We start from the raw sequence: 26,478 nt of genomic DNA, 5'->3' as shown, positions 1-26,478 counted from the left end.
ACACACACACACACACACTCTTCTGTCCTTCTCACCCTGGGAAATTCAGCTCAAGTGTGTTGTCGCCCCCACGGTCACCTTTTCCCTTGACACAATCACTCCCCCATCTAGGTGCCCACGGCTCCTCAATATGCCTGTGGGTATCATTTACTCAGTGCCCCATGATTCCCTGTCTTCATGTCTATGTCACACCCCCCTAACACACACACACACACACACTCAGCTTTAAGCTCTTCTCATTCATTCCAGAACCTTTAGCATTCAGCACAGTTCCTTGGCACCCGGGAAATGACAACAAAAATCTTTGAATCGAACTTTTGGAACAACAGTTGAATAAAGAAATGACTGAATACATAAAATTCACCTGCTAATATCTGTCCTCTCATGGAAACTTTATTTTTCTTTCTTTGGCTGTGCCGCAGGGCCTGTGGGATCTTAGTTCCCCAACCAAGGACTGAAGCCACACCCCCTGCATTGGAAGCTCAGAGTCCTAACCACTGGACCACCAGAGAAGTCCCTCACTGAAACTTTCAAGAAGAGACTAAAACGATCTGGCCGGCAGAGCTGTTTTGTTTAGCTCACTAAGTGCTGTTGTTGTTGTTGCTTTCTGAAAAAGGCAATTTGTTGCCAAAACTTAAAGATGGAAAATATCTCCTGCCCCTCAGAGATAGATGTTGAGCTTGTCTATAGACTTAGAAGACGTGGCAACACAGGGTCCCTGACAGCTGCAGCTGAGTACCCTGCCCTGGTGGCCAGGCCCCCAGTCCCCAGCACTTTCTACTGTTCCACACTCACTTCACCTCCCTGGTTATGCTTTTGCCTGGCCCCTTAAATGCAGGCATTCGAGTTTAGGGTCCCTGCTTAGGGGCTGAACAACCACAAATCCCAATAAGCAACGTGCATCTCTGACACTGGCTGAAGTTGCCCCTTTTGTCTAGAAGGAGCAATGCCCTGTATCTGAGGACATCTCCATGGGCTCCTGTCCCCAGGACCACGCCTGCTACTTGACAGAGTGGAGAAGGGGGGACGCTGGCTGCCTTGGGGGGTCCGCTGGCCCCCAGGAGACACGAGGCGCAGCCTCCAGCTGCGCGGAGGACAGAGGTGGCTTGTCCCAGCGACAATGGTGCCTTTCAGGAGGCAGGACGCTGCTGAGATGAGTTCAAGGGCTTCTGACTTATCCTGGCAAGTTTCTCGAGCTCTGCGGGAACTTCTAGTGCTCTGGGCAGCTGCGAGGGGTCAGGACAGCACATCTCCAAACCCAGCGGAGATGTCTCATCCCGTCTCTGAGCTGGAGCCTGGAGTGCGTCGCTGAGGCTGCCTGACAATGGCAGAGACTGAAGGCTGACCCTTAGACGCCAGCGTGGGGACTGTAATTGATTTCCCATCACATTTCTGTCAGCGGGAGGGCTAATCGTGCTGTTCAGAGTTTGAGAACATTAATCTGCAGGTAACTCTGAACCTCATTAGCCACCGGGCCTTCTGACTCTTCCTTTCCACTGACAGAGTGCCCGGGAGGAAGGCTGCTGAAAGCCGCCGAGGGCTGACCCAAGACTCGCTGGGCAAAGCTCCAGGTGCCAGCCCAGCAGGCAGGGTGTTGGCTGCACCTGCCCATCGCAGGTGGTAATCAAGAGGGTCGAACAAGAATTAGCACCTGGGTGCTGCTGCTGTTATTCCACTGGGTTCCCTCCAAGCCCTGGGAGCAGGGGGATGGATGGTGAGTCACTGAAGGAAGATCAGAGACCATCAAAGATGTGGTTTGCGCATGCGGTGGAGTGAGAATTTTTTAAAAGATAGATTTATTTGTCTGTGCCGGGTCTTAGTTGAGGCAATCAGAATCTTTAGTTGAAGCATGTGGGGTCTAGTTCTCTGACCAGGGATCGAACCTGGGACCCCTGCACTGGGAGTGTGGAGTCTTACCCAATGGCCCACCAGGGAAGTCCTTGGAGTGAGGATTCAAACTTAGGTTTTTCATTTATTCATTCAATCATTCTGTCTGGGTTTGGGTTCCCACAGGAGCAGACCCTGAGGCAAGAATTCCAGTAAAGGAGTTGATTTAGACAGGGAAGGACGAAGGAGCCGGTGTGTATCCACACTCCAGTTCCCATCTGCGCAGGTTCAGGGCTGCTCCTGGGGGCTCCATTCCCCACCAGTTTGGACCTGGTGCAGGGGAAGTAAAGTGGGTCCTGGAGACGAGAAAACAAACCCTCCATAGGAGAGAGGTGTTTGCTGGCAGGTGGAAGAGCGGCCAGCAGGGACCACTGTGGGAGGGTGAAGGACCGGGGGAGGCACCAGCAGCATCTGCTACCCACTTGCTCAACAAATCCTGAGTGCGGGGGATCCTGGCCCAGACGGTCCCGGCTCTGGGCGGGCAGAGGAGCCAACAAGTCACACTGCCAAGGGGGAAAAAAAATCAAGCAGGGGGGATATATTTGATGAAGCAAATATGAGAGAATTATTAATGGCCACCGGAAGGACAATTTTAGAATCGATGGTCAGAGAAGGCCTCTCTCAGGAGGTCTCTTTCTAACTCCTAAGGAAGGTGCTGCGGTCTCTAACATTAACCTGACACGGATCCACACACCCTCAGAGTGATGCTGGATGGCCCTCAGAAGTAGCCTCGCTTTAATAAGTTAGCATCTTAGAAGGAAACAAACTGGACTTCCCTGGTGGGGAACCTAGAGCCTATTATACAGAGTGAAGTAAGTCAGAAAGAGAAAGAGAAATACTGTGTACTAACGCACATAAACGGAATCTAAAAAGATGGTACCGAGGAATTTGTTTGCAAGGCAGTAATGGACAAACAGACATAGAGAACAGACTTACGGACACGGGGAGAGGGGCGGCGAGGGTGAGACGTATGGAGAGAACATGGAAACTTACATGGCCATATGTAACGTAGATAGTCAATGGGAATTTGCTGTATGTCTCAGGAAACTCTAACAGGGGCTCTGTATCAACCTACAGGGCTGGGATGGGAGGGAGGTGGGAGGGAGGTTCAAGAGAGAGGGGGTATATGTGTACCTATGGCTGATTCATGTTGGGGTTTGACAGAAAACCACAAGATTCTGTAACACAATTATCCTTCAATTAAAAAATAAATAAATTTTAAAAATACTACCCAGAAGACTCCAAATAAAATAAACAGGTTATTTGAAGAAAAAAAAGAATCCATCTGCCAATGCAGGGGACACAGGTTCAATCCCTGGCCTGGGAAGAGCCCCCATGTGTGGGTCAACTAAGCCCATGTGTCTTAGAGCCCATGATCTGCCACAAGAGATGCCACCGCAATGAGGAGCCTGAGCGCCACAATCAGAGAGTAACCCCCGCCTGCCACAAGTGGGGCAAGCCCATGCAGCAGCAAAGACCCAGCACAGCCAAAAAGGAATCAGTCTTTTAAAGAAGGGAACGAACTATTGATGCAACAATTTGGAAGGGTGTCAATGGCATTATGTTATTGTTAGTTGCTCAGTTGTATCCGACTCTTTGTGACCCCATGGACTGCAGCCTGCTAGGCTCCTCTGTCCATGGGATTCTCCAGGCAAGAATACTGGAGTGGGCAGCCACGTCCTTCTCCAGGGAATCTTCCTGACCCAGGGATCGAACCCCGGTCTCCTGAATTGCAGGCAGATTCTTTACCATTTGAGCCACCAGGGAAGCCCCAAGGGCATTACCCTGAGTGGGAAAAAGTCAATCTCAGGAAGGTTACATACAGTATGGCATTTGTTGGGGGTGGGGGGGGGTTGCTGTGCAGCGTGGCATGTGGGATCTTAGTTCCCCAACCAGGGATTGAACCCACATCCCCTGCACTGGAAGCACGGAATCTTAACCACTGGACTGCCAGGGAGGTCCCTACAACATTCTTGAAATGAAAAAAATTATAGAGAACAAATGGATGGCGGCCCATCTTAGGGACAGGAAGGGGGTGGGGTGGTTAGAAAGGGTCCCAGGAGGGAATTCCTTTGAGGTGATGGAACTCTTCTGTATCTTGCCGTGGTGGTGGTTATATGAATCTACACGTGACAAAATTGAAAAGAATGTATACACACACACATGCACAAACAAGTGTATGAAGTGCTGCTCATTATACTAATGTCAGTTTCCCGGTTTTGATGATGTACTGTGGTCACATAGGATGTTACCATTGGGGAAGCAAGACAAAGGCACATGGAACCTCACTATAATTTATTAAAAATTGAGGGATTGCTCTGGCGGCCCAGAGGTTAAGACTCCACGCTTCCACTGCAGGGGGCACAGGGTCCATCCTTGATTGAGGAACTAAGATCCCACATGCTGCAGAGAGTGGCCAAAAGAAAGGGAGATAAAATTCACATATATCAAACCACCCCTTTAAAGTGTACAAGTCAGTGGTTTTTTAGTGTATTCACGAGGTTGTCCAACCATCACCATTATCTTTTTCCAGCACACTTTTATTGCCCCTCAAAGAAGCCCCATACCCTTAAACAGTCACTCCCCATTCCTACATCTCCCCTGTCCCTGGTACCCACTAGTCTACCTTCTGTCTCTATGGATTTGCCTACTCTGGACATTTCATATAAATGCTGTCATACAATATATATGGTCTTTTATGTCCAACTTTCATCATTCAGCACGATGCTGTCTAGTGATTCAGCATGATGCTTTCCAGTTTATCCAAGTTTATTCAGGACTTTGCTCCTTTTTATGACCGAAAAATATCCCATTGTATGGACAGACCACATGTTTATCTGTGCATCATTTGAAGGTCATCTGGGTTGTTTCCACCTTTTGGTCATTATGAATAGCACTGCTATGAACATTTGTGTACAAGTTTTTGTGTGAATATATGTTTTTAATTTTCTTGGGTATATACCTAGAAGTGGAAATGCTTGGTCACATGGTAACTGTACATTTAATTTTTAAAAAATTATTTATTTATTTGGCTGTGTTGGATCTTAGTTACAGCATGTGGGATCTAGTTCTCCTGACCAGGGATGGAACCCTAGCCCCTGCACTGGGAGTGCAGAGTCTCAGCCACTGGACCACCAGGGAAGTCCCTACATTTAATGTTTTGAGGAACTGCCAAACTGTTTTGCACAATGGCTGTGCCATTTTCCTTTTACATTCCCACCGGCAAGGTATGATGATTCCAATTTTTCCATATGCTCACCAATACTTGTTATTTCTGGTTTTTTTTTTTTAAGTATAGCATCCAATGGGTATGAAGTATGTCTTTGTGGTTTTGCTTTGCATTTCCCTAATAACTATTGAGGGAAAAATTGAAGGCAGGAGGAGAAGGGGATGGCAGAGGATGAGATGGTTGGATGGCATCACCAACTCGATGGACATGAGTTTGAGCAAGCTCCAGGAGTTGGTGATGGACAGGAGTCTGGTGTGCTGTAGTCCATGGGGTCGCAAAGAGTCGGACATGACTGAGTGACTGAACTGAACTGAATGACTAATGATATTGAGTATCTTTTCATGTGTGCTTGTTGGCTATTTGTAAATCTTTCAAGAAATATCTATTCAAAGTACTTTGGCCTTTTTTCATTGGGCTGTTTGTCTCTTTGCTGTTGAGTCTGAGTTCTTTATATATTCTGGATACATGGCTCTTCTCAGATATATGATCTGCAAACAGTTTCTCCATTTTCTGTAGGTTGTCTTTCACTTTCTTGATAACGTTCTTCAAAGCAAAAATGTTTTAAAATTTTGATGAGGTCTAATCTATTTTTTTCTTTTGTTGTTTATGCTTTGGATGTTGACCCTAAAACTCCATTGAAAAATTCCAAGCTACGAAGATTTGTACCTATGTTTTTCATCAAAGAGTTTTATAGCCTTAAAACTATAAAAGTTTCAAGGTCTTTGATCCATTGAGTTAGCTTTTGTAGATGGTGTGAGGGAAGAGTCCAACTTAATTCTTCTGCATGTGGAAATCCAGTTGTCCTGATGCCATTTGTTGAAACAAAACGATTCTTTCCTCATCGAATGGGATTGGCATCCTTGTTAAAGAACAATTGACAATAGATGTATGAACCTATTTCTGCAGTCTCAGTTGTATTCCACTGATCTATATGTCTATACTTAAGCCAGAACCACAAAGTCTTAATTACTGTGACTTGGCAGTAAGTTTTGAAATTGGGAAGTGTGAGTCTTCCAACTTTGTTTTTTCCCCAACACTTTTGAGGGCTATTCTATATTCTTTGAACTTCCATAAACATTTTACATGCTTGTCAATTTCCACCAAAAAAAAAAAAAAAAGGCAGTTGGAATTTTGATAGGATTACATTGAATCTATAGATTATTTGGGAGCATTGCCATGGCAATAGTATTAAGTCTTCCAATCCGTGAACACAGGTATATTTTCATTTTTCATTATTTGGGTTGTCTTTAAATTTTGTCAACAATATTTGATACTTTTCAATGTACAAGTCTTTCATTTCTTAGATGAAATTTATCCTTAAGTATTTTATTCTTTTTGATGCTATTATATATAGAATTTTCTTAACTCACTTTTTGGATAGTTCATCACTAGTGTATAGAAATACAATTGACTTTTTTATATTGACCTTTTATCCTTTAAACTTGCTGAACTTGATTTTAGTTTTATCAGTAACTTTTGCAGATTCTTTAAGATTTTTAATAAGATCATATCACCTGCAAATATGGTCTATTTCATTGTTCCCAACCTTTTCTAGCTTAACTATCTTGAGTAGAATCTCCAGTACAGTGTTGAATAGACATGGTGAAAGTAGGCAATCTTGACCCATTCCTGATCTTAGGGGTGAGCTTTTAGTCTTTCACCATTCAGTATGATATTAGTCATGGATTTTCACAGATACCCTTTATCAGGTTGAGGATCTTTCCTTCTGTTCTTGGTTTGTTGATGGTTTTATCATGAAAGAACGTTGAATTTTATCAAATGCCTCTTCTGGGTCTATTAAGATGCCATGTGATTATTTCCCCCTTCATTGTATTAATATGTCATATTCAACCAACTTATTTTCATTTGCTGAAAGCTTTGCATTTTTGGAATAAATTCCACTAGGTCTTGATACATAAATCTTTTTATACACTACTAGATTTGATTTGCTAATGTTTTATTGAGGATTTTTACATCTATATTCATAAGGGCTAAGACAGGTCTGTAGTTTTCTTCTGAAGGCTTTGTCTGGTTTTGGTTTCAGGGTAATACTGGCCTTGGAAAATGAGTTGGGAAGCGGTCCCTCCTCTTTCATATTTTAGGACAGTGTGTGAAGGACTGGTATTAATTCTTTAAATATTTGGTAAGATTCACCCGTGAAGCCATTTGGTCCTGGGCTTTTCTTCTTTCTTTTTTAATTGATTACTAATTCAGTCTCTTTTCTTGCTATAGGTCTAATCAGATTGTTTCTTCCTTCTTGAGTCAGTTTTGGTAATTCATGTTTTTTTAGGAATCTGTCCATTTCATCTGATATCTAACTTGCTGGCATAAAATTGTTCATAATATTCCCACAATAAAAGGGAATAAAAAATTCCCTTCTATTTCTGTAAGTTTGGTAGTAATGGCCCCCTTTTCATTTCTGATTTTAGTAGTTTGAGTATTTCTCCCCTTTGCTCAATCGAGGTTTATTCATTTTATTGATTCTTTCAAAAAAAAACAACTTTTGGCTTTGTAGTTCTCCTTTCTGCACTTTTTTTTTTTACAATTTTCTGTGAGACTATAATTACTTTTAAAAATAAAACTTCAAAAATGTATTGCTTTATGTGCTGGGAATATAGTGTGAATAGGACAGACAAGAACTTGCAGGTTGATGGGAGGAGTCAGATCAGAAACAAGTGAACAGGATCATTTTTTAGAGCTAGAAGTGCTCTGCAGAAAATGAGAAAGGCTGATGTGATAGAGACTGTGGTGGGGAGGAAACAGAACTCCTCCAGTTTGTAGGGTCAGGGAAGGTCTCATTGAGAAAGTGATAGCTGGGCTGAAATCTGAGTGAGGAGAGAGGAAGGAGCCACTTGAACATCTGGAGGAGGCATGCTCTGGGCAGAGGAGGCAGCAAGGGCTGAACCCAGAGGTGAGAATGAGCTTGGCAGATCAGAGGAGCAGAAGGGAGCCCTGTGGCTTCTGCAGCCTGGTGGGTGCAGCAGGCAGAGAGGAGCTGGAGGCGTGCTTACAGACAGCCTCCCAGGTCACAGGGAGGCATCCCATTTCTCCCAGAAAGTCACGGCAGAGGTTCTAATCAGGGGAGGTGACATTTGTAAAAGCTCCCTTTGAGTACAGAGTGGAAAATGTAGTGGATGGAGCAAGAATGGAAGAAAGGAAGGAGAGAGGTGGCCGTTTAATGTTTCAATGAGAGGGGCTTGGGAGGAACCAATGGAAATGGAGAGAAGGGGCCAAGTCCAGGCTCCGTGTTGGAGGGGTTGATGTGCTTGAATGGGAGGGGGCCGTGGGGCAATCAAGGAAGTGGTGAGCTTGGCGAGAATGCCATTTTCTGAGCAAAGGGCTGCTGGAGGAGGAAGAGATGTGGCCCTGGGCAGGGGAACTGAAACTTAGGTCCGAGACATGGAGTGGAAGCTGACATTTGAGTCAGGAATTCAGAGAAACAGGCAGGGCTGGGTGTATAAATTTGGAGTCATCTTGAAGCCATGAGCCTGCGGGGAGGCCGATGAGAGAGATGGGGCGGGCAGGGCAGGGAGGAGGGTTTGCACCAAATACGGGGCACTCACACCCCCAATGTGTCCCACAATCACATCTACGGAAGTAACTTCTCTTTCAAACCCAGACTCTGCTTTTAGGTACCATCTGTTCAGCTTCCAGCTGAGCCCCGCCACTCCACAGCAGTGTGGCCTGGGGGAGTCACTCGTCTTCCCGGAGACTTGGTTTTCTCGTTTACCAAATGGGGAGAGCCACCCCAAAGTTCGCGTGAGATTCAGTAAGGGACGTCCGAGGCCCAGTGAAATGAGATGGTTCTGAGAGGCAGTGTGCTCTGGTGGCCCTGAACCTGGCATACGGGATGACTATGAGAGAGACCCCAGACCGGAATGGCAGGAGGAATCCAGCCCACCCACAGCTGGGCCTGGAGATCCAGCAGCTTAGGGTAAGACAGCTGTCTCATGTCCCAGCCTCAAGGCCCAAAATTAAAAAAAACCAACACAAAAAAACCCCACCAAAACCATGGGCTGAAGTCCTCACTGCTATGACAAGGCAAAGCTCGTCAGCCTCTGCTAAGCAGAGGAAAGGGGAGAGTAATCATCAGAATTGGTCCCCATCAAATCCAATGATGCTTTTTATCGCCTCTGGTATGTTCTGTTCTATACAGCAGACTTCCAAAATGCCACTCACCGCCTTGTGCACAAGGGGGACCGGAGAGGTTTGGCAAGGGCCAGTCCAAGCCCCGCGGGAGTCCACAGATTTGAAGCAGGAAGAGCAGGGAATGCAAGGCCAGAGCATCCAAGTGGCCGTGACCCATGGGGGGACCTGTTTCCTTCAAGGTCACACAGCTGATCTCTAAGAGGGCTCAGACACCACTCTGTCCAGCCCTGTGGACAGGCGGTGTTTCCTGGCTATCTCACATCGACACTGCCTTTCTTTCAGTAACAGCCATGAATCTCTTCATGGAGGATTCCCTCCCTGCCCCACTGGGGCATCTTGGGAACTGGTACCAAGGTGCCTGGGCCTCCTAGTCAGGTTGGTCCATCAGCCTTCCTCTCCTGGGACTGGATATCCCCAGCAGAAAGACAATATGACAAACCATTTAAGCAACCAATCAACCAACAAACGGGGCAGCCTCCCACCAAAAAAATGAACAAACTTCCGGTGCTCAGGCATCCCTGGATGTTACCCAGAATCCCCAGGTTTCCTACAGGGCCTGTCCGATTCTGGCCTGAGTCTCAGTGAATATGCCAGCTACTCAAAAGGCTTGCAACACATTTTCTTTTCAAAAATTTGCTAAAGCGAGCCAGACTCAGCTTCTCTTGCTGGCAAAATAAGAATCACAAGGGTTATCCAGGCCTTCCACTCCCATTTTACAGGAGGAGGGAAAAAACTGACTCTCAGAGAAGGCAGGTAAGATGCCCAAGGCCACAGAGTTGAGACCAGAACCTGGATATATAGAACTGGGGATTTCACAGCCCTCCTTCCTGGCTTCTTTATCTTTAAATGGGAATAATATTTGTTCACAGAGGTGGCATTAGTGGTAAAGAACTCGCCTGCCAATGCAGGAGACAAAAGAGATATGGGTTCGATTCATGGGATGGGAATATCCCCTGGAGGAGGGCATGGCAACCCACTCCAGTATTCTTGCCTGGGAAATCCCATGGACAGAGGAGCCTGGCGGGCTACAGTCCACGGCATCGCAGAGAGTCAGACACGACTGAAGCGACTTAGCACTCACTGTATTACTACTACTACGACTGGTAACCATGAAAACAGGAATAGCTGGTGTTTCAGAGCTCTTTCAGAGGCGTGCTAAGTTCTTTTTATTTACATTGATCCTTACTATTGTATCAGGCTAAGTGCTACTAAGATCCCCGTTTCACAGATGAGAAAACCAAAGTAGATGTTAGGTGAGCTACTGGTGGTCATGACGCAGTAAGTGATTAAGTTTGGAGCCAGGCCTTTCTGCTTCTCGGGTCTGTGCACTGTTATGTTTAAATAAGATTATACATATGACACACTTAGCACTGTGCCTGGCACCAGGCAAGAACTACAACTGTGGCAACCGTTTTCATTTTCAATTCTTTTTTAAAAACTAATAATTTGGACTTCCCTGGTGGCGCAGTTGGATAAGAATTTGCCTGCTGATGCAGCAGACATGGGTTTGGTTCCTGGTCTGGGAAGATCCCACATCCCACGGGGCTAAGTAACCCCATGCATCACAACTACTGAGCCCGCACTCTGGAGCCCAGGCGCCGCAACTACTGAAGCCCAAGTGCCTAGAGCCTGCACTCTGCAACAAGGGAAGCCACCGCAGTGAGAAGTCCGCGCACCGCAATGAAGAGTAGCCTCACTGGCTGCAAATGGAGAAAGCCTGAGCTCAGCAACAAGACTCAGCACAGCCAAAAATAAATAAATACACAAAATGTTTGAAAAAAACTAATAATTTGTTCTTTGGAATAGGAAATATGTATATACAGGGCAGGAAATTTAAAAGGTACCAAAAAAGCATCCAAGAGAAAGCCTTCCTATTGCCCCTGTCCCTTGTTCAATCTGTTCCGTGACCCAGAGGCAACCTCTGGTCCTGTGTCCCAGGCCCCTCCCAGAGGTCAAGGTGATGGACCCTATGGCACACGTACAGTGCGGACGTCGGTGCTGGGCAGTCTGCTCAGCTTAGCTCAGTCTCCTGTGTCCAGCTTGCAAGTGGCAGGAAGAGAAAATGCCAGAACCTCTCTTTAACTTTTAGATATTGAAAAAAAGCAACGTTCCGAGTTTTCTAGGTGTGCTCTCTGTGTCCCATGGAAGCCGGGCCCGGAGGGGGTACATGGGCCCAGGGCCAGGCTGCAGGGTATGCGTCTGCCCCTCCCGCACCTTCCAGCTCTGTGACCTTGACCAAGTCAATGCCCTTGTCCAAGTCTCAATTTTTCGTCTACAAAACAAGGGCCTCGATGACACTCCCCTCTCCGGGTCCCATGTTTGGTGGTGAGGACTGTGGTAAACCGCAAAGGTAGATAAAGGGGGTGATTGGCTCCTCTTTGTCCCCCAAACCCCTGAAGAAACCCCCACTGAGCAGGGGTCTGGAACAGCGCTCAGGGCGAGGGGGGTACTGTTTGGAGGCTCTGCCTCTACCTTGTTCCCGGGCTCCTCCCCACTCTGCCCAAATGAATGGCTGAGACAGTCACAACAGCCATTCCCTCCCTGCACCCACACCCTCACTTATCCTGGACAGAAAAAAATGCATTAAGGCATGAGGCCAAGGCTCACTCAGAACCGCCTCCACTTACAGCTAAGTTCCTGTTGACCAAGTGGCCCAGGTCCCCGGGCATGTCTGTATTCCGGATATCCACGTCATGGGGCGACACGTAGAGCTTTGTGTTGTTCAGGTCAAAGAACTCGACTTCCGTGATGCCCACCCATGACGCGCTGCCCCAGTTGGACAGGATTTCCATGGTCACGTAGATGGCGTCTTTGATCTCCTCTGCTTTCGGTCCCGATTTGTCCTTAACAAGAAGAAAGGTAATGCCACAGGATGAAAACAGGACAGGTGGAATCCAGCTCGACCGCGAAATGACAAGGTATTTAGGCTCTCAGTGCCTTGGTTTCCCCATCTGTACAATGAGGATAAGAGAAGCACCCATTACAGATGGTTACCACGGAGATTTAAAGAGTTCACATTTGTAAGGCATTTAAAACATAGTCACTGAGGGAATTCCCTGGTGGTCCAGTGGTTAGGACTCTACTCTTTCCCTGCTGGGGCCTGGGTTCCATCCCTGGTAAAGAACTAAGATCCCGCAAGCCACTCGGTGCGGCCAAGAAGAAAAAGTTATCGGTGAAACCTGGCACTTAGTATTTTCTGTGAGTCCACAAATAACAAAAAATGTTTAAAGGGATGTCCCTCATGGTCTAGTGGTTAAGAATCTGCCTGCCAATGCAGGGGACACGGGTTTGATCACTGGTCTAGGAGGATCCCACATACGGAGCAACCAAACCTGTGCGCCCCAACTACCGAGCCCATGCTCTGCAACAAGAAAAATCACCACACACCACAACTGCAGAGTAGCCCCCACTCACCGCAGTTAGTGAAAGCCCGGGAGCAGCAAGGAAGACTCAGTGCAGCCAAAAATAAATAAAATAAATAATAATGAAATAAAAATTTAAAAATGTTTAAAGGCATCAGATTCTCCCTGAATATGCACTTTTCTGACCCACGACCAAGGGTTCATATCCTGTAGGCACGTCACAACTTCTGCTGAATTGGGCAGAAATTTGGCCTGGAGAATTCCATGGACTGTATAGTCCACGGGGTCGCAAAGAGTCAGACATCACTGAGCAACTTTCACTTCACTAGGGACTAGATTGTGTCACCCCCACCCCCCTGCAAACTCAGATACTGAAGCCCAAACCCTAATTGCTCAGAAGGGGATAGGGCCTAGAAAGAGGTAATTAAGACACAATGGAATACATGTAAATCCATGGCTGATTCATGTCAATGTATGACAAAAACCACTACAATATTGTAAAGTAATTAGCCTCCAACTAATAAAAATAAATGGAAAAGAAAGAAAGGAAAAAAAAAAGACACAATGAGGCTGTTAGGGTGGGCCTAATCCATTCTGACTGATGTCCTTTCAAGAATAGGACATCTGGATACCAAGAGAAACACCAGGGATGGGCAGGCACAGAGAAAAGGCCATGCAGGGACACAATGAGAAGGTGGCCATGTGCAAGCCAAGGACGGGCCTCAGAAGAAACCCCGCCTGCCAACACCTTGATCTTGGATTGGTGAGAAAAAAAGTCTCCATTGTTTAAGCCCCCCAGACTATGGCACATGATTGTGGCAGGCTAGCAGACAGCCTGTGTAATACAGTAGATCAGGGGTCCCCAACCTCTGGGACGAGGACCGGTACCACCTGTCAGATCAGCAGCAGCATTATAGATTAGAAGAAAAAAAAAAAGCACACAATAAATGTAATATGCTTGAATCATCCCGAAACCATCCCCTCACCCCCAGTCTCTGGTAAAACTGTCTTTCACAAAATTGATCCCGGTGCCAAAAAGGCTGGGACCACTGCAGTAGATAACACAGGATGCTGGACAGGTCAGTTGACATCCCTCGGCCTGAATGGGGACCAGGAGATGACACCATCAACCTGACAATCCTATCCCAGAGATTAAGCGGGATACATGAGTGGCTCAGCAGGTAAAGAATCAGCCTGCAATGCAGGAGACACAGGAGATCCGGTTTCGATCCCTGGGTTGGGAAGATCCCCTAGAGGGGGGCATGGCAACCCACTCCAGTATTCTTGCCTGAAAAATCCCATGGACAGAGGAGCCTGGCAGGCTACAGTCCAAAGAGTCGCAAAGGATCAGACACGACTGAATGACTAAGCACATGTGTACGCCCCGAGAAGGCCCTGTCAGCAGTTCCGGCCCGCGTGAACTCTGTAAGTGGCCGTTTCCGCCCATCTCTCTCCTCCAGTGATTTTAATGCCCACCTCCTTCACGGGCAGGCTGTCTGGTCTGGGAGGGCATGAACACCATCAATCAATGGCCACACCGCGGAACGGCTTCCTGAGGCCCCATGTCGCCCCAACTGCAGGGCTGGTCGCTACGGATCAGCCGCTCAGAAAATGGTGCCTTCCCCGCATACACATGCCCTCTCTTAATTAGCACTGTAATCTGCGATGGTCCTGTGAGCAGGAAGCTGAGCAAATGAACAGCAACTGTTCTCTACTTATTTTTTTAATTAATAGCCAGCGAGACGTGCTAGCGCTCTCAGCGTGCGTTTGGATGAGCCTTGATTGCCAGGCGATGGGCTGGGGATGCGGAGGGAGGGAGGTCAGCTCCCTGCTCCCGGAGGGAACGTAGGGCCTGTTTTTATTAGCAGACCCCACGGCTTCCTCCTTCTCTGCCACGGGCCCATGTGGAGCCAGGGCCAAGCCCTCTGTTGTCTTGGGCCTGAGTCCCAGGCTGGCAGGAAGGTGATAAAACTCCACTGGCCCGGCTCAAGGCGTGAGGATCAGGAGGTTAATGAACTCGTGCTTGGGAGGTGCGTTCCGCTGCCAGGTGAGTCCCGTGGGAGGTGTGAAGAAGTGGCCCTGGTCACTGCGGCTGTTGGCTGTCGGGAGGAAGCCAGATGGGAGGCGAGTTGCCCCCGGGAGGGGCTGCTGGATCTCATGCCCGGTGCAGTCTAAAATGTGTGAATTCCCTCAGCAGTGTTTCTAAATGAAGAAGCTGAAGGGTCTGTTAACTAAGGCAGTGTCAGAAGTTGTCAGTGCTGCAAGCTGATGGCTAGTCCTGCTCAATTTAGGAGGGAGGGGTGTGAGGCAAACACTGGCCAGGAAGCTTCTGGACCCTGGTATCACTGCCCCCCTTTCACCAAGACCACCTGCTTTTCTTTTGTCAAAGTTGCCCCTTCTCTTTTCTGAGCCGTGAGATAACAAAGAGATGGACGCTTTCCTACCCTGAGGAGGAGCTGAACTGGTCCAGTCCATTAGCGTGTCCTGACGCCTGGGAGTGGTTCAGTGATGGGCATGTGACCTAGTCTCAGGTCTGTGTGTAGAGAAACGGCTCAGTTCTCCTGACTGTGGGGTCTTAGGGTATAACGGGGAGAAGAGGGAATCACTGGCCATTGAGTGATCACAGAGAAGGAGCAGAGCTGGGACTGGGTACTGAGGTGGGGATGGGGCTCAGAGAGATTCAGCTGACATGGTGGAGACACAGTGTAAGCTTCTGGATCAAGCCCTACCTGGTCCCAATGATGGCATTCACTACAAAGAAATCTCTCATTTTTTTTCTCTTTGTTGTGTAAGTCAGTTTGCCCTGGGTTTCTTGTCTCCTATAATATAAGGAGACTTGATCCATCCAGCCTCTTTTTTTTTTTTTTAATTAATTAAGTTTTGGCTGTCCTAGGTCTTCGTTGCTGGGTGCAGGCTTTCTTTCTCTAGTTGCAATGAGCAGGAGCTACTCTTTATTACATTGCATGGGCTTCTCACTGAGGTGGCTTCTCTCATTTGGGAGCCAGGCTTTGGGCACAAGGGCTTCAGTAGTTGCAGCACTCGGATTCAGTAGTTGTGGCTCTCAGGCTCTAGATCACTGGCTCCGTATTTTTGGCACTTGGGCTTTGTTGCTCCTCAGCATGCAGAATCTTCCCTGACTGGGGATCGAATCCATGTCCCCTGCATTGGCAGGTGGATTCTTATCCAATGTATCACCAGGGAAGACCCATCTAGGTTCTTTTTAATGTGACTGAGATTTCACCCCACTTAGGATCTTTACAGCTAAGAAAGTAACTATGCCATACAGGGAGAATAAAGCTTTGCTTTCCGTAGATTTTTCTAGAAGGCATATTTCCTGGTTTCTCCCTTGCCTTGGTGACAGGCACCAAGCCACTTGCCCTCAGAGACCTTTCCTGTTGCAGCCACACAGCGGCCCCTCGGGCTGTGAATTATTTACCCAATTTGACAGCCATCCACTCCCAGGACCAGACAGCTTAAGAGGCTTGTCTAGGGTCACATGACCTCTAAATGATGGTAAAGACTCCAAGCCAGAACTCCAGTCTAGGTTGCAGCAGGGCTCCTTCTGCTGTCATGTGAGCTCCACATGTGCCTTTGGGAGGACCTCCTGTTAAGTCTCCATCAGCCAATCACAAGGTGAGTTACTCCTACACCAAACAGTTATAAGAAAGGCTTGGGCATAGGAAGTGGGCAGAGGATGTGTTGGACACAAACCATTTGACCAGAAAGAGAAAAGCATCACCTATTATTCCTCCATCCTGATGCCATCTTGCCCTTTCACTCTTCATGTCTCAGCTCCATCGAACCACTCAGACAGCCATATCTTTGCTCACTTGCTATAATAATATTGGACTCCATGAAGATGAACATTACCTTTTGCAGTTAATTTTATGTCCTTAACATTTTCTATCTGCATAACCTCCATAAATGTCCATTCTTTTACACAACTGTATATTGCCCATATATTATACTTTCCTGATTAACTATTATTGTGAGACATGTATGTTATTTCTGTGTTTTTTTCCTCTCACTTTCTCCTACTTTCAATACTTTTGAAACAGACATTTTTGTGCCTATATATTTTTCAATTTCTGTTGTGTGATTTCTTTAGGGTAAAGAAGTAGGATTGTCAGGCTGGAAGACATAAATATTTCTAGGGCTCTTCCTAAGTCTGTCCTTTCTGCTTTTCAAAAGCTTTCCACCCATATTTCTATTGCTGCCAGCAGAGTAAGATGGTCAGTTTTACTGTAACCTTGCCAGTGCTAGAGGTTATCATCAAAAATAATTTAACTCATATATCAATGGAATGTTAAGGTTGCCCTAATTTTTATTTCTTGATTATCAGTGATGTTGAATATTTTTCTATAGACAGGCTACTTATATTTCCTCCTGGGTTGTCAGACTTCTGTCCACTGAAACTGTGCTTCATTACATGCATGGTCTGAGTGCTGGGGGGTGACAGGAGGGGGGATGGAGACCAGGGCAGAAAGATGCTAAATTTACTGCTGTCAGAGCAGTTCCCACCAAATAGAGATGATCGTCCTGAGGGGCCCTTCTTCCCTCAGCCTTCAGGCAAGTTGAGAATGCCCTGGGAAAGCCTCGTAAGTCAAGGTTCTCACCTCTGGGTCCAGCACTTGCTCCTCTGTGGGTGAAACAACCCGGCTGAGATGGGCAGAGTCACTTTCAATGGCCTGGAGGACTTTCAGAAGCTTCTGCTGCTGTCTGAAACGTGATTTTTGTTTTAGCAAACAAGTAGTAATAAATGATACACAATAAACAGCATTCCCATCAAGGGTGCCACGCTTCCTTTTCTATCTCAGAGACAAGTAACAATTCGAGAAGAAAAGACTCACACCCAGCAGAGAGACTGAAGGTGCACATGGGCTGGTTTTCTCCCTTTATAAATAACTGTACAATTAGCCCTGAAAGAAGGGCCAAGTAAGAGAAACTGCTTGGTGCCAGGGCCAGCTGATCTCCTTAAGCAGACTTTTAACCTGTGCAAGTCGAGATGGGGAGATGTGCCAGGTCATCCAGTGGTTAAGCATCCACTTTCCAATGCAGGGGACTCCAGTTCGATCCCTGGTCAGGAAACTAAGATCCCACTAAGATGCCCTTAGCAGGGCAACTAAGCCCATGTTCCGTAACTAGAGAAACACCGTGTGCCACAACAAAGACGCAGTACAGCCCCAGGAGTCTAGAGCAGGGGTCCGCACAGTACAGCCTGCAGATCAGATGCAGCCCACAGCCTGTTTCTATGTGACCTGAAAGCTAAGAATGGTTTTATGGTGTTAAACAGTTATTAAAACAAAACAAAAAGTGGAAAGCATAAAGTATTTGTTATCTGGCCCTTTACTGAAAGGCGCTTCCCTGGTAGCTCAGATGGTAAAGAATCTGCCTGCAATGCAGGAGATCCAGGTTCACTCCCTGGGTCGGGAAGATCCCCTGGAGAAGGGAATGGTTACCCCCTGCAGTATTCTTGCCTGGAGAATTCCATGGACAGAGGAGTCTGGTCGGCTACATGCCCATGGGGTCTGTAAGAGTCAGACACGACTGAGTGACTTAACACTTTCATGACTTCTTGTCTAGGCAACTTTGGTTCCCTCAGCCCAACCTGCCCTCCTCTTCTTTACTGAAAAAGTTTGCCAATTCCTAACCTGCTCAGCACCTCTAGTTTCTGAGGACACAGCATTTCAAACCCAGAAGAGGGCCGTCTGCAAACATACCCCACTTGTGCTGTTTAAGGCTGAGAATCCCCAAGACCCTGAAGCACAGAGGATCTTGAGGACACAGAAAGAAGCATTTGGTGATGTGTGTGCTGCTTGTAAATAAAACTGTATCTGATGTGATACATCCTTACGGCTCAGCCCTTTCACTCCTGGAGGAAACCTCAAGCTCTGATTTATGGTCAAAGGGGTACACAGCGTGGTTTCCACTCTGGGGTCTGCAGACTCCTGGAGGAATGGCTATCAGTGCCTTTAGCCTACTCAGAATTTTTCTAGAAATTATCAAAGGCAAACTCCCTCTGGGTGGACACAGATCTGGAGAATACGCAGCTTGGCCAGGAAACTCCTCCTTCATGCAGAGGAAATGCTCCCCGTTTTTCAGGGCTGATGCTGTCCCAGGCCGGAGCCTCAGCTTAGTGACCACCGTGCAGGCTGGATTCCAGCTGCTCTCGCCCCTCAGCACCAGCACTGCACGGCCTACCAGGCGCCCACTCTCCACGGCGGCCCGGGAAGTGTGGCAGGGTACGAGTGCATGCTTGAAACTATTGGCTTAGGCTGGTGCATCTTTCTGAAGATCGATGTTGCCTGAAGACTAGAGGAAAACCTTTATTTTGATAACAGAACCTGACGGTGCCAATCACTGAAGCTACGTGTGAAGGGAATAGAAAGCGGAGTTTGAACGAACTCCGAATAGAGAAAAGAAGGTTCAAAGGGCACTGCTTTGGGTCACTTCCTGACGTGTGGGCCGCTTCCCTGGAAACCTCCAAGGAGATTGAAGTTTTACACTGGCTGAACCAAACCAAACAAGCCAAGAGACGGGTCTGAAAGCAATCAAGTCAATTTCATGCTTCTGGGCTGAAGCGGGGGGGGGGGGGGGGAAGAATGCCAGTCTAAGCGACCAGCTTTAAAAATGCTCTGGAATCATATAGGAAAGGCAAAGGAAAACCTCGGTTAATAAGATTCTCATGGGTGCATGACTATGGGCTGCTTGTTTTCGTTTTGAAGCCGCTTAGATAAGTACCTGCTCCCCAAAAGGCCGATTCTGTCGATGGCTTCACTGACGGCTCTGGCTCCCCCTGCTGCCCTGGCTGGCTCCTCCGTGCTGGTCGCCGTGGTGATGGGAGGCAGCTGGGGGAGGATGCAGACGCTCATGAGACAGATGTCTGAGGCGACCCTCCTGGCCCAAGCCACAGCAGAGTCATGGTCAAAAGGACACACTTCAAGGATCATCAGTCCCGTTGCGGGCAACTGGGAGCTGGAATGAGGGTGACAGCAACTGCCCGGGGCTGATTAGATTTCTAGAAAACCCTCACATGATCTTTGGCAAAAGACGGGGTCTCCATTTCTTATGATCTGGGAAGTCCCAGGGAACGATCAGCTTCAATGAGCTATTGAAAAATTTCTCTCTCATCAAAACCTTTGCCCACCTCCAGTGAACCTCTGTGCTGTTTGCAACAAAGTAATGGGACTCTGTGGAGAATTCCAGTAACATTAGACCCTTTGATTTTCAATCCTCCAAGCCTTTCCCCCTTCTTTTTCATTTATCATCTGAACTAAAAATGTGCTCTGGTCTCTATCTGCAAGTAATTGTAGTCATTGGAAGCTCTGTGAATCAGGGGTCAGGTCATCCAGAAATCCTGGACCACAGGGTAGGCAGTGTGGCAAACCTGTCAGAAATATTGACTGGCAATGGTTTCAGAGGACTGGGAAATAATAGAAAAAGCAGGAGGGTTGCAAAAAGAAAACCATAGTGTGGCTCTGGGGTGCTGCCCTGCCTAGCACTCTATTTCATGAGCTCTCTCTCCAATTCCCCACTGCCCACCCCCTACTTCCCTGCCCTCTTCTCCATGAGTTCCTCCCCTCCTGGATTAGGCTAGGCTCATTTCCACTTCAAAGCTTTCCCCCTGTTCCTTCCACATGGAATGCTATTCCTTTGCTGCCTGACTCCTTCTTAACAAACAGGGCTCAGCCTAGACGGGATGCCCTCCAAGGGGCCTCCTCGGACCACCCTGTGGGAGGCAGCCACCATCCCATAGTCTGTCACTCTCACCATTAGCACCTTTTATTGTCATCTCTTTCTGAAGTCACCCAGTTATGGATGGCTTAATTGGAATGTTGTCTGCAAGCTCCCTGAGGCCAGGGGCTAATCTGGTCTGACTCGGCCACCTCTGTATTCTGAGGACATGGCATAGCCTTGGGCACACTCTAGCAAAGACATTCCCAGCTGTTTTATTAACTCACATCCATATTTCCTGGGGCCATCTTTGCTGAGATTGGCCTAATCCCACTAGGTAGATATAGATATATATTTATCTAGGATACCAAGATCTGTTTTTGTATTATTTTGTGAAGAAGCAGAAACCTAGCAAGGCACTGGGAGTCAGTAGGCCTGGGTGAGTTCTGGCTTCCACTCATAATCATGGGCAAAGCGCTCCAGCCTGGGTCTCCCGAGCTGGGAGACGGGCAGAGTGCTGGTGCGCTCAGGAAGTACAGTGCGGGTCTGCTGGGACCGGGGCGGGGGGGCCTCTCGAGACTGTCGGCCGTGGTTGGACACGGCACTCTGATACTCCTCTCGGGACTTCACTGACCTCGGGGGTCCCCTCCTTGAGCAGACTGGTCCACGGCTTTGCTCGTGGTCCCTCTGTGTCCTGGAATGATGGAATTGCATGATCTGAGGTCAGAATAAAGCCATCCACTGGATCCCCTTCACCAACAGAGACAAAGACCGTCTTGTGATCACAGACATGAATGTCAGGGGCATAGGGCTGAGCACCAGGAACACAGACAACAGATGATGCTTGATGATCGCCCCAAAGAGTAGCCTGAGACAGGGCCTGGGGAGCAACTGGTGGTGTGAACGGGACTCTAAGCTTGTAGACAGACAGACCTCAGCCACTTCCACAGATAGCCGTGCCACGAGAAAGCCCCTCTGATTCCTGGGTGCCATCAGCCATATCTAGAAAACAGGGTCATGAAACCAGTCCTGCCTGTCTCAGGACTACTTTGAGTGTCAAGCGGGACAAGTTAAGGCAAAGAGTTTCAACAGGTGAGTAGGAGAACACGCTTCTGAGAAAGGATGTGGACACCGAGGGATGCCCGAGGTGCCCCCACTCCACCCCATCATCCATCTTCCTGTTTGCTGCGCAAATGCCAAGGCTGCGGGCACCAACTTAAACTCCTGTAGGGCCGAGTGTGGGGGGTGGGGTTTCCTGAGCAGGTGAAGCAGGCCAGGCGCGGGGCTTTAGGGAGCGGTAAGGACTGCTGAGGCTGGAAGGGCTCATGCTCTGGGGAAGGGGGTCTTTCCAGAGAAGCCAGAGGTGGCTGTTGTCTCCATTCTTGCTCTGACCCACCAGTCTGCAGCCCTGGCTTAAGGTGTTCAGGGTTTGCAGGGAAATCAGCAAGGACTGGAGGCACATTAGCATCCAATTTAGGCTTAGGACACAAAAGATGGAAAGGAGGCGGAGGAAATGGGGAGACACCGGCAGTGGATGCGCTGATTGGTCTGAGGTCAGGGGCGCCCCCACGGCTCTCTCTCCTCACCACGTGCTCTTGGCAAGCAGGGCTCAGACACCGCCTGGTCCCTGAGTAGCCGGAGTCCTCCATCCTTTCCCACTGCAGGGAACGCACCTGGGGTGGGCTGGCGGGGGGCTCGGCCTTTCTGCTGAGGATCGCCCTCTGCAGGGCCTCGTTCTCCACCTGGATGGCCCTGAGCACGGCCGAGGCATCTTCCTCTCGGTCCTCAGCCTCTCGCACAGGTTTCCGGGTTGCGGATAGGGGTCTCTCTCGGCGGCTTCCAGGTCCTGGGGGCGGAAAGCAGAGGGTTCTGCTTTAGACTGCATACTGTGAGGGTTGCTCCAAATCGATTAGACTCAAATTGAGGAATATTCTATAAAACAACTGGCCTGTACTCTCCAAAACTATCAAGGTCAAGAAAGACAAAGACAGCCTGGAGAGATGCTCCGGATGAAAGGGGATGGGGCAGACATGGCAGCTGAATGCAATAGCAACCCCAGGGGTAGATCCTGGTGGGGGGCAGACATCGCACTAAGGAACAGAATTGTAGCGAGTGGAGAAATCCGAGTAGAGTCTGTGGCTTGGATAACAGTATTGTATTAATGCTAAATATCCTGAATGTCACATGTAAGTGCACTGTAGCAGTGGAAGATGAATGCCCCTGTTCTTAGGAGATACATACTGCAGTGCTCAGGGTAAAGCGGGATGCTGTCTACAATTAAATCTCAAATGATTTAAAAATACACACAGAGAGAGCAAATATAAAGCAACTGCAACAAAATGCTAGCAAGTGGTGAACCTGGGGGAATGGGGGTGTTGGTTGTATTGTCCTTGCAGTTTGCTTTTGCATCTAAAATCAAAATAAAAAGTTAAAAAATTAGACTTCTAGCAAAGTGCCTATAAAGAATAATCCCTAATATTGTGGAGAAGAATGGGTGTTTCGGAATCATTGTGCTTTATTTTATTTTGTTTTTGTGTGGGTAACAAGAATTACAAAGAAATTACTCTTCAGTTGTAGAAAAAAAAGTATTGCAAAAGTGAAGTTGATGGTAGAAGTTCTAATGAGTGGAACATTGACTTTATAAAGTGATATGCAAAAAGTATCCAATAAGGCTGGTTGAAAAAAAAATACATTATTGTATGTTCTGTTGTTGTTCTTGTTTAGTCACTAAGTTGTGTCTGACTCTTTTGCGACCCCATGGACTGTAGCCTTCCAGGCTCCTTCTGTCCATGGGATTTCCCAGGCAAGAATACTGGAGTGGGTTGCCATTTCCTCCTCAAGGGGGTCTTCCTGACCCAGGGATCAAACCCAAGTCTCCTGCTAAGCGGGTTCGTTACCACTGAGCCACCAGGGAAGCCCCAACACATAGGTACTATCCCTGGGTGCTTTGTTCACCCAGTGGAATACTATGCAGCTGTAAAAAAACAAAGGCATTCTAAAATATCTACAGATAAATATGACGACTTAAATTTGCTTCATAATCAGGTGAGGAGAGGGTGGGGTCACAGATGAAATTGGCCATCAACTATTGTCTAGGTCAGGCAATGAACATGGGGGATGTCTTATGATAACATCTCAATTACTCATATTTGGATTCTTTGTTGTTTTTTTTTTAAATCTCTATTTAAAAATAGAACTGCTCAAAATGTTGCCATTGGGATGTTTAAAGAGGCTTTAACCTACTGAATTTCATCCTCTAGGCAAATATATATTGAGTACCATTCTGCCAGGCTCTGTTGTTAGTACTGGGGACACAGCAGTGACCAGACAGACCAAGATTCTCACCCTTGTGGAGAGAGGCAATAGCTGGAGAAACAATAAATAGTCTAGGGTGTTCTATGTCAGGAAGATGATATTGAAAAACAATAAGAGCAGAGCACAGTAACAGAGATGGAAAGTACGGGATGGCAAGATGGGCCTCACTGAGCACTGGGGAAGTGTGGTCCACACACCAGCGTGAAGTGAGAGGCCTGAGAAGGGGTGGGGAGGACAGGTCACACAGGGCCTTGGAGGACGCTGTAAGGTCATAACTCTGAGAGAACTGAGGAGACACGGAAGGCTCTAGATCAGGGGACCTGATCTGACTTAGGTGCTGAGTGGAGACAAGAATGAAGGAAGGTGAAGGGGAAAGCAGAGGGGCCGGGCTCCCGCAGCTGTCCAGTGGGGGTGGGACACAGAGTATGGTCAGTTTCTGCATGTATGTTACAGATGGAGCCAACAGGATTTCCGGCCAGAGTAGACGTGGTGGGTACAGAAAGAGAGGAGTCAAGGATGACTCCAAGACTGGTCTGAGGGAGTGGATGATGGGCTTGCTCTTGGTTGAGCTGGGGAAGGCTGTGGGAGGAGCAGGTTTGGAAGAGAAGAGCAACGGCAGCTTGGAACCAAGAGATGTGATTGGCATCAGGGTGGAGCTGTCCTGTTGGCCTGTACACACACATGAGTGTGAAGTTTGGGAGGGTGGTCTGGGCTAGAGATGTGAATTCAACATAGGCAACTGGATGGCACCCCTTAACAATAGTCTCCAGACCTCCCTGGTAGTCTAGTGGTTAAGACTCCACCTGCCAATGCAGGGAACATGGGTTTGACCCCTGATCTGGGAAGATCCCACACACCAAGGAGTAACTAAGCCCGTGTTCCACAACTACTGAGCCTGCGTGCCCTAGAGCCCTCTCTGCAACAGGAGAAGCCACTGCAGTGAGTGAAGCCTGTGCACTGCAATGAAGAGTAGCCCCTGCTTCCCAAGACTCGTGGGCAGAAATGAAGACTCAGTGCAGCCACAAAAAAAAAAAAAAAAAAAAAAAAAAAAAAATCCACAAAAAAACAGTAGTATCAAGGGTTGACTTTAACGTTGGCTTATAACCAAATAACTGGGAATTAAAATGTAGGAATTCTCTGGGGTTTTGTTGTTGTTCGGTCGCTAAGTCGTGTCCGACTCTGCGACCCCATGAACTGCAGCACATCAAGCTTCCTGGTCCTTCAACATCTCCCAGAGTTTGCTCAAACTCAGGTGCATTGAGTTGGTGATGCCATCCAACCATCTCATCCTCTGTCGTCCACTTTTCCTCCTGCCTTCCATCTTCCCCAGCATCAAGGTCTTTTCCAATGAGTGAGCTCTTTGCATCAGGTGGCCAAAGTACTGGAGCTTCACCTTCAGCATCAGTCTTTCTTATGAATATTCAGGGTTGATTTCCTTTAGGATTGACTGCTTTGATCTCTTTGCTGTTGAAGGGACTCTCAAGAGTCCTCTCCAGCACCACCGTTCAAAAGCATCAATTCTTTGGCGCTCAGTCTTCTTTATGGTCCAACTCTCACATCAGTACATGACTACTGGAAAAACCCCTACTTTGACTAAATGGACTATACATATATATATATATATATGGCCTGGTGCAAAGACTTGTTAAAAACCAGCAGCCTTCAATCCCCATGACCTCAGTAAACAGGCACCCATGATTACCAAAGATTCAGCTGGAGCCCTTTACCCTCCTGCTATATTCTGTTAGATTTTGCATCTAAATGAGAGTTCAAGTAGCAACATCAAGAATGGCTTTGACTGGAGAGGGAAAGAATCACACAGCAGCTCTACTGGGGTGGCTTCCAGGAGAGCCAGATACTGGGCTGATGGAAGAGGTGTGGCACATGCGTGCTTGTCCAGTCATGCCTGACTCTTTTGTGATCCCATGGACTGCAGCCCACCAGGCTCCTCTGTCCATGGGATTCTCCAGGAAGAATACTGGAGTGGGTTGCCATTGGGCTGGTGGAAAAGCTCAGCTAAGAGGAGGGGACACCAATGTCTACCAGGCATCCAGTAGAGGGGCTCTGAATGTGAATGTCTGGGGAACTGAAGCAGGTACTCTGAGTGATTGAGACTGAATTTGGGGGGTGGGGGAAGAATGAGGGAGTGGGGGAGATGGGGGAGGAAGAGCCGAGTCACCACCAAGCTCCAGCCAACACCTGCCAGATAGATAGTGCTGTGCTTCTAGTGTTGCCAACTTTTTTTTCCAAAGAAAAGCTAGAATCAGAAATTTATATGCAATGACAGAGGATGAGATGGTTGGATGGCATCTCCAACTCGATGGACATGAGTTTGAGCAAGCTCTGGGAGTTAGTGATGGACAGGGAAGCCTCGTATGCTACAGTCCATGGGGTCACAAAGAGTCAGACACGACTGAGCAACTGAACTGAACCCTAAATTGTATTTGTTCATATTCCAGTTTTTAGGAAACATGAAAGCCAACAGAACTCAAGGGCTGGTCTGATACAGGTCATGGCAAGTCCAAGCTACTCCCCCAGGAAAGTCAAGGACACCCAAAGGAACCTTTGTGGGCTTTCGGGTGGCAGGCTGGCCTGGACGATAGCGGCGGTGGGTCATTCTCTGACTCTGATGGACTCTTGCCGTGGCTCCAGTGCTGCTCCTGGGGACAGACGGTAAGCACTGCTGGCAACGTGACCGGGGATTCCAGTCTCGCTGGTCAAGGCTGCTTTAACTGTTTTCCTTTCTTATCGACTACTCGGCCTGCTCTGCCCCTCGAGGGATGAGCAGGTAAGAGCTGGAAGGAGCTGATTTAACAAGCTGATGAAGGTGGGGACCCTCATTGATATGGAAACACGGTGGGT

At 47.8% G+C, this 26,478-nt stretch overlaps 1 protein-coding gene across 4 annotated transcripts in view; it reads right to left on the bottom strand.

Annotated features, from left to right (window-relative positions):
- KATNIP (katanin interacting protein) overlaps window positions 1-26,478 on the bottom strand; it is a 228,715-nt gene that overhangs the window by 71,219 nt on the left and 131,018 nt on the right. For 2 of the 4 annotated variants that reach the window (XM_061153071.1, XM_061153074.1), the window contains 5 exons: window positions 21,975-22,147; window positions 20,936-20,995; window positions 19,369-19,475; window positions 17,244-17,346; window positions 11,893-12,108 (listed from right to left, as the gene is read on the bottom strand). In XM_061153071.1, coding sequence (XP_061009054.1) covers window positions 11,893-12,108; window positions 17,244-17,346; window positions 19,369-19,475; window positions 20,936-20,995; window positions 21,975-22,147 — 659 coding nt within the window. Of the gene's footprint in view, window positions 1-11,892; window positions 12,109-17,243; window positions 17,347-19,368; window positions 19,476-20,935; window positions 20,996-21,234; window positions 21,304-21,974; window positions 22,148-26,478 lie in introns of all 4 variants that reach the window. The other 2 variants (XM_061153073.1, XM_061153072.1) reach the window with 2 other exon arrangements.

The sequence above is a fragment of the Dama dama genome, chromosome 10 (genome assembly GCF_033118175.1).
Source record: "Dama dama isolate Ldn47 chromosome 10, ASM3311817v1, whole genome shotgun sequence".
Lineage (NCBI taxonomy): Eukaryota > Metazoa > Chordata > Mammalia > Artiodactyla > Cervidae > Dama > Dama dama.
Note: the sequence above shows the minus strand (reverse complement) of the source record. Positions and strands in the feature narration are given on the sequence as shown.